The 14,964-nt window shown below is 38.8% G+C and overlaps 1 protein-coding gene across 1 annotated transcript in view; it reads right to left on the minus strand.

Annotated features, from left to right (window-relative positions):
• ADAMTS12 (ADAM metallopeptidase with thrombospondin type 1 motif 12) overlaps positions 1-14,964 on the minus strand; it is a 149,001-nt gene that overhangs the window by 88,260 nt on the left and 45,777 nt on the right. The window contains exon 3 of the mRNA XM_015848413.2: positions 2,868-3,042. Within this exon, the coding sequence (XP_015703899.1) occupies positions 2,868-3,042 (175 nt within the window). The remainder of the gene's footprint in view (positions 1-2,867; positions 3,043-14,964) is intronic.

Consider the following 14,964-nt stretch of genomic DNA (forward strand, 5'->3'; position numbering starts at 1 on the left):
GCCCTTATCGTGAACCTCAGCCCACAAGCTTAAAATATTTGACTCTGACAAGCAGGTCAAACATGTGATATGGCAGGCAGCTCTTCACCAGTTACTCCCCAGCATAGAGAAGTCAGAGCTAGAACTGATAATACAGAAAAATGATCATGATGTTGAATCTGTAAAACAGAATGGCAAATTGGAATTGTTTTGCTTTGAAGTGTTTCCAAAAGGCATTAATCTGGGCCATCTGTGATATCAGATGCTAGAATTTTGGCATCAAACTTAAGAGCATGAGCTGCTTGTAGTCTTGAAAGGGGGAAGAGTCAATTTACCACCTTTGTAATCTATTTATGCAACAAATATTCCCCACAGCTTATATAGTGAATATATTTAGCACAGAATTCAAGAATTAACTCACCTTCCTTTTGTGTTTGTGTCTATCTCTAAGAAGAGCAACTGCTCTTTAACAATGCACGATGTAAACAGAACATTACACTCTTGGTTTTTTTCTATCCTAGTTAGAGAGCTGGCTACTTTACAACACAGAAACTAAGATTTAAGGCCTTTAGAAGAAACAGTGATTGTTATATCCTTTCACACAGAGTGGAACCATAGCGAAGATTATAGCTAACCAGCACAATGCACATTTTCACATTGTTTCTTTTTACGACAGTCAAGCAGACTACTGCTTGACCAAAAGCAGGCATTACCTATAAAGGCTGACTATGCCACTAGCACACAGAAGTGTAAGTGACAGTATACTACTTTGTTAATTCATAAAATCCTCCCTTTGCTAGCCTGGATTATCATGAACACACCATTATTACAAGGAACAGATCTGTCACATTATAATTAATAATAACAGACAAGAAGTTTAAATCCATGTAAGCTTAACTAGGCTAAGTCAAAAAACCTCCAGGAAGCTATGCTCAGTTTGTCCCAGCATCCAGGTACAGTCAGTCCTTCTCTGTCTCATTCTGCAGAACTTTAAAAGAAAACACCAGAGGTAAAAAGTGAGCTGAAGAATGAAAACTAGCAGACTACTCAAAGCAAATTCACAGATAGATACCTTGTATATTCTATTTTCTTTCTGTACTTAATTTTTCTGTTTACAAACATTATTCCATGCATAAGAGAAGCATGAAAGACAGTAGGCAGGAATATTTTCTCACTTTTAACAGGCAAATCTAAAATAATTCCTTCTATAAGGACAGACTGAGAGAGCTGGGGCTGTTCAGCCTGCAAAAGAGAAGGCTGCAAGGTATCTTTCAGTATCTAAAGAGGAGCTACAGGAAGGAAGGGCACAGACTCTTTAGCAGGATCTGTGGTGATAGACAAGGGGAAATGGTTTAAACAAAAAAAGAATAGATTTAGGTTGGATATGAGGAAAAAATCTTTTACAGTGAGGTTGGTGAGGCATGGAACATGTTGCCCAGTGTTGTAATTGATGCCCCATCCCTGGAGACTTTCAAGGTGAGGCTGGATCAGGCAACCTGATCTAGCTGTGGATGTCCCTGTTCATTGCAGGGTAGTTGAACTAGGATAACCTTTACAGGTCCCTTCCAACTCTAAGGATTCAATGATTCTATGATTCTATGGTATAGCCCAGCAGACAGGAAAGGAAACAAAAATGTAGGGAGCTATCTCATTTTTAAGATAAAATACACAACAATTATAGATGTTCATGACATATAAGGCTCAGTTATCAACCAAGTAGAAACACCTTTTTTGATGAAGAATAATGAGAAGCAGCACCAACACAAACTCTTCAGGATTCTTATCCCTAACCTACTGAGTATCATAGAAGATTGACAATCTCCCCACTACCCATCAGGCTTCCAGTTTCTTTTAACTGTCATTAAAGCAAGCAGTAAGTGCAGTCCAGGTCTGTGCTCAGAAACAGATTGGGGCTGAACTGTTTTTTCCTTCTTCAGATCATCAATTTACATCACGCAGCAACAGAACTTCAGCAGCAGTCATGAGTGAGAATTAAAATTTCCAACATAAATTCCTTTATTTTTTGTCCTCAGAAAAGAACTATTCTTTAACTATTAACCTGTCAAGAAAAGACACATATGAAAAACACTAAGAATTCTGCACCTCCTTTTGTATGTAGCTTGGGCTTTATGTCGTTTAGGTTATTCATTCTCCCTGCCAACACTATAAATTCACTAATGAATAAATCAAGTAAATGATTACAAAAATAATTACAATACCTCATTTTGTAATTAGGAGATATCAACTACCCTTTATGTATTTTACCCCCCTCCCCTTCCAGGATAGTATATTAACTTGTTTTTCCAGGAAGCATGATGTTAATCACTGTGGTTTTAGTATTTAAATCACTTTTACTTTTTCACTTCTTTACAAAAATTCCCACCGCATGGTTGGTGCTTTGTGCTTCAGTTTCAGAAAAACAAAATAAATATTCTGGTAACAATCACAAAGAATCCTAAAATCTTCAGTTTAAGCCATGGATTAGAGGTGAGATCTTTCATACTATGGACAATACTTGCATGGAGTAAGAATATCTAACGAAAATCAGTAGTGGCTGCAGTCCTTGTCATTCCAGAACTACTTAAGAATTCAAGTCAAATTACTTGACCCACTCATGCTTGAGAAAGAAGTGTGGGGTAGAAGGGATCAGTGCAGTGAAAAACTATCCCAGTAGCCAAAGGGAGAATTTAGATTCAGGCTCAGAAAAGAACCTAGATGGACGGTAACAGAAATATTTTGACTGAGGTGCTCTCATTTTGTATTATCTCCTTTTCCTTTTCCAGAATTTAGGAATGCCTGGCATAATGAATGGCACAGAGGAGCGGAAAATAAAGGTGCTTAGAAAGAGGCAGATGGGAAATTGGGTAGAAATTCAGCAACATTTGTACCATTCACTCCACACGCTTGTTCTTCTCCCACTGGGATTGCTCGTCTTCTCCGTAGAGCATTTTGAAGGGTATTTGCTTCATAGATAATGTGAGGTTGGGGTGTTCCCTTTTTCTGTTGATGTTTTTTAATGGGCTCAATGAAGTAATCCCCATGGGGCAGACGGAAATATCCAGTCTGAAAATAAGCATAAAATAGTTAATATACTTTCCAGCGCTAGAAGTAAAAACAAACCAGACTCTTTTCACATCACCATCCCTGGGCTTTTCTCATAGTGAGTCACTACAGTGCAGAATCAAAATATGAAAACAGTAGGTTTTCAGCATTCATTTTGCTGCACACATCATGGTTGCTTTTTACCTCATTAGGGTATAAGAGGCTAAATGAGAACAGATGAAATATCTTCTTCCTAATATCCTGAAATTCCATGTAGTGAGGCAAAGGCTTCCATATCTGTGCAAAGCCACTGAAAGGTCAGGAGTTAATTAGTCAAACATGATGCACTACAAAGAGTTGCATCTTGTTCTTCTGGCATTTTGCAGCTGTTCCTCAGAGAAAAAGCCCTGAAGAGAAGCTATATCAAAAGCTAAAAGCTTGATTCTGCACCTACTGAAATGCTACAGATTACACAACACTAACTGGCTGAACGGTGTGGTTACTCTCAACTCAGATAGCAAGCCCCCTCACCTCCCTGAGTCCACAAGATTCCAGTAGAAGAAATAAGCAGCTTGTTGTGTAGTACAACAAGCTATTTTGACCATACTGGCATAAGAAAAGTGGTAAAATTTGTATCAAACTCCTAACTTTAACTGAGTACACTTTGACAGGGCCTTTGAAAGCCATCTGAACTACACAGGATTCATTTCCATCTCCTGATGCAATCCAAGAGATGCATGCATGCAACATGTACAGCCTAGGTCCCTTGAGTCTTAGTTTGCATTAGTGCAGCAACCACTAACATTGCAAAACCATTATACATATTATACATATTATACATATTATACATATTATACATACATACATACATACACACACATACACACACATATATATATTTATATATTTATATTTATATTTATATTTATATTTATATTTATATTTATATTTATATTTATATTTATATTTATATATAAAACCCTTCCACTCCAAAACACACCAAGCAATACACAATCTAAAGCAAATAATCTACTAAAATCACCATGCCCACAGCAGGGATGTGACAATAGATAGAGGTATCCCACCCATTCTTACAGCTCATTTTCCCTTTTGCTCTTGCTCTTGATGTGGTCAGTGCAGACTTCTTAACTTGCTCCAGGACAGGAAAAAATACAACAGCACTGAGATTCTTTAGTTGCTGCATTCAGATTTAAAAGGATAAATAAATTTCAAAACACTTCTGAAATCACAGAAATACTATGAAGTCTTCCACTCTGCCTGAACAGTTGGGAAAGCCAGCATGAGGACAAGGAAAAGAGGGAACTCTTCACAGTCTGCATCAGCACCTCTTAAAAGTAAAAGCCCTTTCCTTCCAATTTTCCACAGCAAACTGAAGTTTAAAAGCCAGAGGCGGCTGTTGGCTTGAAGCCTTTGTTATACATGTAACAGGTTCAAGACTCAAAGTCCCATATGATTGTTCTTTAGGGAATATTGTTACTGCTTGTAGGTTTTCATTTTTTGTCTTAAAAAAATGAAATCAAGACTATCAACACAGAAACATGAAACCAAAATGCTGTGGTTTCTTTTTAAATTATAAATCAAAGCTACTTTTGACACAGTCTGAAATGAACTATAAAAGCAATAGATCATATGTGCAGAATGGATAAAAATGTCAAGAAAATAGGAGCGGGAATGTTTATATGGAGGCTAGACCACAAAATCAGTGGATGTGGCTCTCTTCCTGCTGCTGGGGGAATCAAAGCATTGGCCCAGATCTTTGCCCATTCTGTTTTATTCCACGGGAATCAACCTTTCTTTGATATTATATAAGTCTGGGCTATTTGACCTTCTATTCCTTATATTTTTTTAACCAGTGGGAACCAGAAAGAACTAGCCATCTTCACTTGAGATCCTGATTTTGTAGGGCAGAATGATTAGTTATTGTGTCAGAGTTGCCTCCATAAAAGAAAGGTAATAACAGTTATTAAAAATTATGCATGTTGTGAGCACAAAGCTCCCACAGCAATGATTGCAAGCCAAAATTCAGTTATCCATCTCAGCTTTATGGAGCAGGGTAATAAATACAAATTTATCATACTTCATATTTCATGTTGCCCACTTAAACACACGTGACAGAAAGAGTAGTTCATTGAGCCAACAGCCACTGGATAACACAAAACTTGGCTTTGGACTTTCCATTGATTCTTTTTTAATTCAGTTTCCAAAACATTATTCTCTCTCAGAATGGAACGTGTGTTTTCTGAGCCCTGACACTTTTTGCCACTTCTCTTTTTACACCAACTCTACTTCACTACCAAATTACTCACAAGCTGTCAGAACTAGAACTGCAATTCAGAAGTGGAGTGCACTGAATAGAACATTCTACATATAGTACATAAATTTTGCTGCCACTATAACTCTATGTCGTTGCTTAACAATAGATGGGTGGGTTTAGCATGATGGCAAGGAAAGGACTGGCAATTTAGGACTAACCCAAGCAGTCTATAGGACTGAAGAACTGAAACCCTCAATAGGATTCGTTTTCCTGCTGACTGTTCAATATTGTTAAAGACCTACAAAATCCTCATCACAGTTGTAGAGTCTATCCACTGATAATTCTACTGTGAACATTTAATTTTCTCTCAGATCCTAGAAACAGACCTGAGACCAAACAAAAGTGACCAGACCTTTCACTCTACATATCTATCACTCCTAAAACTTGTGTCCAGCACTGAGCTGTGACGTGCCTGGTATGCAGTGTGAACACAATAAAGCAGCCAGAACTCACACTCACACATGCAAAACAGCTTCCTGCTGTAGTAGAAAAAGCACCATGAGAATAATGATGCTTTTTTTTTTTCTTTTTTTCTTTTTTCTTTTTTTTCTATGTGACTTTCTGTAGAAAGATAATCTTTGCCTAACCCAAACAGGCATTAGTCTGCATTCTGAAACAAGATCCTTCATCCTTGCTTTGTTTATTCTGGAACTGCTTTATCATTATTTTTTTCTGATCAATTTGGCTGTCAGGCAGAAACAGCCATTTTCATTCCTGTATGGAACCATAAAGAGGAGAACAAATGTTGTATACTAAGTCATACATTAAACAAATTAACAATTACAATTGATCAGCTGCAAATATAAAGATCCTGCACATTAGTGCTTGCATAAAGTTATCAGAATTTAAAACCCTGAGAAATGTGCAGCTTTCAGAAATAGTTTATAGCTGAAGAAGAAATATACGAGTAATATTTTATATTTCTAACATTAGCGTACTCAGCAAAAAAATATATGTTTTTTATAATTTCAATTTCCTGTTCTTTCTTCTTGAGAAATGTGGTATTCATGTAAGTTTATATGTAAAACCAAATGAGATAAGTGCAATAGGATTCATTGCATTCCACCAACGCTGCTTGGGATGAAGTGACCATATGTCTGTGTGAACCATGCAGATGCATGCTTTCATGCAGATTCCAAAAGACTTTTAGTTCTTACTGAACTTGCACTGCACAGCTGCACTTTCATTCCCCATGGGCTATTTACCAAGAATGGAAATAATGAGTCCGTGAGGAAGAAAACACCACAAATCCTTGCATTAAACTTCAGAGCACTCAGAACTGGTATTTCCCTTTGCCATTTCTTACATTTGCTGTTTTCTTACATCTGTTTCTTTTCTTAACTCATAAATAGAACAGTAGTTGTTTTGATTTATAATGTCAAGCTATGTATATGTAAAATATATACTTGTTTCCTCTTTAGGAGTTTGCAGCATCAATTTTCCTTCTTTTTTTCTTCCACATCTTGCAATACATTTGGTGATCCCATGATCTGCAGCTCCTGCGCCCATCCACACAATTTCAGTATGCATAACTGACCCCCATTATGAAATCTTAATCATAAATAAGCAGGTTTTATTTAAGTTTATTATAAAATGAAATTACAAAGTTCAGTTTTTATCATTTAAAAGTGACTGTGGACAAGATTCTTCCCTTCTCCCCCTCCCCCGCCCCCTCATGAAATGCTACAGTATAAAATGGTAATAATAGAAAAGGAAAGTACTGAAAATTAGGTGGGTCTCTCCATGCCTACAGGGGAAAAACTAGAATTTTTCATTTTGACATGTTTTGGTGAAGAACATTTTCCAAAGCTCTATTTGGAAGTGACGCTACATTATTTAGTAGGATATTTCACTCAAGTGCCTCATTCTCCTCATACAAACAGCTCTGTGCGCACATTGTATCTCCCACACTGCACATCACTCTGCACAAGGCAATTCTAGGAAACTTCTGACTTGAGGCTTTAAGCCAAATGCTTTGATTTTCAGAAGAAAGCTTTTTTTCCAGTAGAATTTTTGCATACTATTTCTTCCGGTGAAATGTTCAGGGTTTTTTGGTTTGGTTTGGGTTTTTCTTTTTTGTTTGTTTGTTTTTGTCTAAATATATTTTCTGGAACATATCTTTCTTTAATCAATTCCATATGGGAAGCTGAAGCAGCATCCAGGGGGAGAAGGAAGAAGAGCAGCCTCGGCCTTGGATAGGTTTTGCAATTTGTACTTAAGTATCAGAAGGAAAGGCCTGGAATTAGTGGGTGTATGTCAGACAAAAGGGAAGAACAAAAAAAAAAACCAAAAAAACAAAAAGAATGGAAATCTTGCAGACTAAGTCTGTATTACTGAGCAAATTGATAATAATGAAAAAAATAACACTGTAATGAGAGCAATTTGTTACTTACTCAAAGAAAACCGCAATATTTCTGACAACAGAGCAGCAGCAGGCTCTGAAAACACTGTAAGTTTGTAGAAATTAAATGAAACAAAAATAAGAAGAAAAGATCTCAGTTTTACCCTTAAGTAATTCGCTCCACAGCCACGCATTACAACTGCTGTGCGTGGTAAGAATAATCCAATTTGAGTAAAAGAATTTTCTAATTAAAGAAAAAAAATTCTACTGTAGGAAACAGAAGCATTCCCACACTCATTACCACAGAACTTCAGCCTCAAATAATCAAAATTGAACTAGTGAAGTAAATTATCTATAAACATTATACATGCTGAGTTCATTTTCCTTTTTCAGATTCTGATTTAATTGCTTTCCGAGCATTTTCCCCTACAGGATCTTTCTGTGTAAAATGTCATCAGTTACTTCCTCCAGCTAAAACAAATACTGTGACACGATGGTCCAAGTGAAATTCCACATACTTCCTCAGGTACAGATACAAAGAAGTAGACCTGCAAAGCCATTTGTCAGGCACAGAGGAGAAGGTTTAGGTTCAACGAGATCAAATGCCAGGTTGTTCACCTGTGCCACAACAACCCCAGGCAATGCTACAGGCTTGGAACAGAATGGCTGGAAGGCTGCAGGGTAGGAAAGGACCTAAGGGTGCTTATTAGTCAGTGCTGAGCTGAACACGGGCCAGCAGTATGCTCAGGTGGCAAAGATCAACAGCATCTTGCCTTCCATCAGAAATAGTGTGGCCAGCAGGAGAAGAGAGGTGATCATCCCTCGGTACTCAGCACTGGTGAAGCTGCACCTCAAGTACTGTGTTCAGTTCTGGGCTCCTCACTACAAGAAAGACATCGAGGAGTGTGTTCAGAGAAGAGCAACAGAACTGTAGAGGGGCCTAGAAAACAAGTATTATGAAGAGTAGCTGAGGGAACTGAAACTGCTTAGTCTGGAGGGGGCCCAGGTTAGTGGGCATTGTAAGGATGGGGTAGTGGTTGGACTAGATGATCTTAGGGGTGTTTTACAATCCTAATGATTTTATGAAGGACAAAGTAGTTGAAATAAAAATCCTGTAAGTAAAAGGCAAACATTAGGATTTGTGTGGTCTATTTAAACAGCTATTTGGTTTACAGAGTTAGTGGTATTACCTATTTGTTTGCTTTAGTTCAGGTAAACACTTTCTCAGTATGATTCCATGATTCTAAGGCTAAGGCTGATCCTTTGTAAGACACTGAGAAGTCTGACACTTTCATTATGAGCATCATGCACAGAAAAGATCAGCAATCTAGCTTTTTCTGAGTTCTACAGAAACAAATGATAGATTTGGTGACGAAGATTGTAAGACACTGACATTGTTTTGGTCCAAAATTAAAACAACTTATTTATAGTGTAAGGCAAGTAAAAGAACAAGACCATATACTGAAAGACTTTATGTTCTTCCATCATGCTTACTACCTTTTGCATATTAAAAGCAAACAGAAAACAGCTGAGAAATGTCAGGTACAAGCAGAGTTATGCTTTGTCCACTTACAAGCTCAGCAAGTTCTATTAGACAAAAAGGAGGAGGGAAAATTGGCAATCCAAGGTCAAACCTGCCATGAGATGGAGATTTGTAGCAGAAATAAGGTAATTGAGAATGAAGGAGTACCTGACAACTTTCTGGTTTTCAGTTTTTGGCAATCAGATTTGAGTGGTAAACAGTCTGATGATAAAACCAGAGCACAGGAGAAAAGTTGATATGGCAGAATCACAGAGTCCAACTGCCCTGCAAATTAGACCCCTAAAGAAGGCTGCACGTGTCAGTGCCCATGTGGGTCTTGAATTTCTCCAAAGAAGGAGAACCCATAACTTCCTTGGGTAGCCTATTCCACGGCTCTGTGAGCCTCACCATGAAGAAGTTCTTTTGCACATTGGTGTGGACTTCCTATGCTCAAGTTTATGACTGTTTTCCCTTGTTCCCTATATCCCCACAGGCCCTGAAAAGAGCGGTCTTTTCACAGTGTAACAGAGATGGAAACTTAGATGAGGGTTATCTTGGATGCATTTAAAACTGAGGCAGCTGCACAATAAAAATCCACCATTTAAATGGATAAGAGAAGCAAAGAGCTCAAATCCTGTGTTCATCTGTTCTTCTGCAGTGCCCCAGAAATGGTTCACTATGTAATTCTGACAGCCAGGAATAACTTGTAGGGGCTTCATCTCACTTAAAGCTTTGCATTTCCTGAAGAATTTGAAGTACCTGGCTATATTCATTTATTTTAGAGGAAATTATTTTCAAAATATTCTGTGGGAATTCGAGGATACATTAAAAAACACATGACCTCAAACATGCAATTTTAAAATACATCTCTGGTCTTAGTTCAGGTCATGGTATCCCTCATTATCAACTGCTGCTGTTCATCCTAAAAACGGTTATTAACTCTTTGTTGGCTACTCTAGAAGAAGCAGACAATGTTATCTTCATTATATCCTGCTGGCCCCTGGCTAGATTGGCATCACAGACATACCCCATCAGACTACTCTTGCTATGATAGAAGGTGCAAAAATGAAAAATTACTGCATGGCCATGAAGCTGCTTAAAGCCTCATTAATCTCTATGCAGCTTTCTGCTTTGACATCTTCAGTGGTTCACAAAGAAGATGAAGATGTGTTCCCACATCTTCTACATGTCTAACTGAATCACAGGCACTTCAAGTTGTCTAATTGCCAGACAGCCTTTCTGTTACCTTCCATGTTCCCATTTTCCACTTTTGAAATATATCCCATTTAATCTTCTTAAGCACCAGAATGGTGCTCCTTTGCTGCATATAAACCTCAGACACATCATTTACAAAAATTTATTATCTATTAGAAGAGAAACAGTAACCATCCATTTTCATGGTCTTATGTACTGCAAAGATGTCATTTATTGAATCTTACACAACTTCCAGCGCTGCTTATATTAACTTGAAACACGTACGTGTTCACCACAGGCTGAGTGTCCAGTAGGGTGATTGCATGACACAGCTGACTCGTAATTCATTAACTCAAACAGTTTGATTTCTTGTTCTATTTGCCACTGTGATTTCCACATTACATTTAAGACATGAACTACTGAGGGTTCTCTGAAGCCCACAGCGTTCCAGAAGTGATGAACAGTTCCTTTGTAGTTTGATAGCTGACAGGTCCACTTTGCCTTTGGGGATAAAGCTGAAGCCCTTTGGGCTGTCTATCTGCCCAAAGCTAGGGAGATGGCACTCTAAATGGGGCAGGATGAGTGGATAGCTCTTTGCCTGTGCCCTGAGCTCAGCTGTGCAGCTTACTGCAGCACTCTCAAACAAAAAGCACAAGCACGAGGCCTTCCTCCTGCACAAGCCAACTAGGGGACACTGGACAGTACAGCAAGCAACGAATATGAAAAAGTATCAATACAGCCCTCCTAAAAGGTGGACCAAATAGCAAGTTAAATCTAAGTTAAGAAACAACCTTTACTACCCAACTTTAATGACACCATGGTATTTTTCTGAGTGTTTGACTCTCTCCTATCCTTGCTCTCTCTATCCTGATTCACAAACCCTTGTGCACTGCAAGTTTTAATGGCAAATAGTACTGCCAAAAACAAACCAAAAAAAAACCCAAATAATTGCAACATAACAACAATAACAAAACCAAAAAATAACCATAAGCTGTTTCTTCAAGTGCAGGAGGCACACCGACTGTAGTCATAAGCAGGCTCTTGCCTTCATTTGAAGTCCAAAAACAACTTGGCAGGTATCACTGTTCTGAGACAAAATATGTTTTCCCAATTCCTTCAAAAACAACTCCCAGTTTGGAGAAGTAGGGAAGAGCAACAGCTGCTTCATTCTTGGAAAATACTCTTGGAACATGCAATTCATGTCTTTTGAAATTAAGCCTGTTCAGCACTGCCTCTAAGGGATTTACACGGCTCAAATCCTTTTTCCCACCCTAATATCACAACAGCGTCTCATGAAAATAGAAATAAACATTATAAGAGTGGTTTATGCAATTTAGCTAATAAGAACCTTTGAGGCTATTGATAAGAGAGTAAGATTCTAATTTGGAACAGCAAACTTTTGTTGCTTGTGAAACTGACTATGTTTAAAGGTTCAATGCCTACAAGAAAATAAAAAATAGCAAATAGGTGAGAAGATCCTTTCCTAAACTTTTATTTCTAATAACAGTGAAAAAACAAGCATGATCTACAAATGTGGCCCCTAATGCTACACACTGAAAGCACTAGGGCAGTTTTGTTTTTATGCTCACTTCTATCCTAAAACTAAATCCATGCTAACAAGCATAACAATGTTAATACTGCAGAGCTCAAACTTTACTAGAGAATAACTACATATTTATATTTAAGCAAGTGACAAGTGGCATTGTTTCTACTGACAAGTCTTATTTGTATTAACGTGACCCACAGGAACTCTACTCAAAAGCCAGAAAAGCAGAGATACAAATGATGAACAAGAGACAGCTGCCACGACATGTGCAGATAGATGGAAGAAAGCACAATTATGCCTATTTGCTGTGGATCAAAGCCTGGCTAGCAGGAGCTTTACTCTCCTGAAGACTAGAGCACAGGAAGGTCACAGGCCGACATCTACTGCACAGAAAAGATTTTGCTTGAAGAAGCAGAAGACTGAAAGGTAGAGCAACATCAAACTGGATTCCACTGACCCATCTGCTGACTCTCTTCTCCTAGCTTTATGCTGTTCAGCTCCATTTTAAGGAGCTGTCAAGAGCAGATGGCATAATTCAGGTCTGCAGTTGTGATCACAGGTGTGTCAAAGAAGAAGGATTCTGCCTCTCTTTCCTCTAAAATCATGAGAGCTCTGGCTGTGTACTGCAAAGGAAACTAAGAAATTAATATCACTACACCACTTACTTGATACTGTCACATCAAGGTCACCTAAGAGGCAGCATCCAAAAGATCACTTCCCTGCATCACAGCATAACTTCAGAGCAGCACTGTGACACCGAGTTTCAGCTCAGTTCCTATTGAGAAATTACATCTTCTGTTCAACAAGTGCTTGAAACATCCCACCCTTGTTTCTGTAAGAGGCATGAGAAAACAGCTGCAAAACACTCTTGCTCAGTGCAGCCTTGCAGCAGACTGGGAGCCACAGTCCAGTGGCAGCATGCTGCACTGTCACTGAGAAGGGATGATGGGAGAATGGGTTTATCAAAGAAAAACACTTTATAAAGCAAGGAAAATTCAGTCCCCTGTTGAGGGGACCTTAAGATACCAGTATTGAGGAAGTGACTGTACTCTGAAAAGGTTATTTTGTTTCACGGGCAATTATTCTTTGGAAAAAGAATTGAGAGTAAGAAATGAGATATGGAAAGAGAGAGGTGAAGAAATGAAATAAAATCATAAGGAAAATCTTCTGAGTTCCAGAATCTAGAGAACAAAGTGCTGATGTGTAGCACAAGGCAGCCTGGGAACCTGCGTGACAAAAACTGGTAATTGCAGCAGAATTGCTACACTTCTGTTGGCCTGAGGCAAACCACGTGTCACTCATTTGATTTTCCCTGTTATTTCTGCCTGTCTGTTGAAGGAGAACTAAGTGATTTTGTGACTGTATCCGGCACACAAATCTAGTAAAAGCTCCAGGTCCCACACATAACAAAGCTGAAAGCTGATCAGATTCAGCACTGGCCATAGATCATTTTTAAGAGCATAAAGTACGCAAGCACACTTTAAAGTTATTTTAATTTCCACCCCCTTAGAATCTTGACTTCTGACTGAAATCCATTTCTTTTGATATGAGAGGTACACTGCGCACACTTATATATCATCCAAATTACCTGCATGTGTGAGACACTACAGCTAGCAGGCAGAACAACCACTCACTCAAAGCAGCAGCTTTGAGCTTCAAGACTGAAATTCATTAAAACAAAAAACAAACAACAACAACAACAACCTAATAAAAGAAGAACAAAAGCAAAATGCTAAGAACAAGAACTTGCACAAAAAATAAGAAGCCCTCCATCCATTCCCAACCAAGTTTCAGTTCAAAACTTGGCAAGATGCAGGTTCAAGAAGAATCAAATCAAATCCAAAGTTGGTGCAAAACCAGTAATTGAGTAAATTACTTATGCTAGAACTAGCATAATTAGATCTTTGCTAATTCCAAATTCTTTCTGCTGAGAGCTAAATCTGATCAAATGCCAATCACTGCCACTGAAGTGCTGAGTCCTTTAGCTCCTACTGAAGCTGCTGGAAGCCAGTACATTCACAGAATCACAGAATCACAGAATTATCAAGGTTGGAAAAGACCTAGAAGATCATCTAGTCCAACCATTACCAATACTTCCCAGCTAAATCATATTCATCAACAGAACATCCAGACGTTTCTTGAACACTCCCATGGTCGGTGACTCCACCACCTCCCTGGGCAGTGAATTCCAATGCCTGACTACCCTTGCTGAGAAGTAATATTTCCTAATGTTCAGCCTAAATCTCCCCTGGCACAGCTTAAACCATTCCCTCTATTTCTATCATCGATTACACGAGAGAAGAGGCCAACCCCCAGCTCACTACAACCTCCCTTCAGGAAGTTAGAGAGAGCTATAAGGTCTCCCCTGAGCCTCCTCTTCTCCAGGCTGAACAATCCCAGCTCCCTCAGTCTCTCCTCATAAGGCTCAGGGTAAATTTTACATCTTCGGCCTCTGTCTGTAGAGGAGGAGAAGGGTGCATGTGTTTGCACTGCCCTGCTGGGGAAGAGTGACAAGCACCCTTCTAATCCCTTCTTCTAACTATATAACCTCTTCTAATTATAAACAGAAAATAACAGTATCAGATCGAGGGCTTTGCCATTCACCTTCAGACCTGTTTGAGAAAGGAACTAATAGGATGCGGTGAAAGCAGCTGAGGACAAGAACAAAAAGCCTGTTCTCTTGGATTCTGCTGTTCCAGAGATTGCTATTGCAGGAAATCTCTCTCAAGTGCCCCTTCAGACCATGCATTTGAGATACATATGTTATAAAAGGACATTTTATTTAAAAAAAAAATGAAGTTCACAAGCGATGAGTGCCCTGGATACATCTCAAGAAAGTGAACTATGAAGACTGCTGGGTCAAGTGATGAGGTGATCACGGAGGCGATTGGTCCAACTGTAATTTGCCCTGGTGAGGCCACATCTTGAGTGCTGTGCTCAGTTCTGGGCTCCCTTATACAAGAAAAGCATTCAGACCTTGGAGTGTGACCAGAGAAGTTCAGTGA

The sequence above is a fragment of the Coturnix japonica genome, chromosome Z, assembly GCF_001577835.2.
Source record: "Coturnix japonica isolate 7356 chromosome Z, Coturnix japonica 2.1, whole genome shotgun sequence".
In the NCBI taxonomy this organism is placed as follows: domain Eukaryota; kingdom Metazoa; phylum Chordata; class Aves; order Galliformes; family Phasianidae; genus Coturnix; species Coturnix japonica.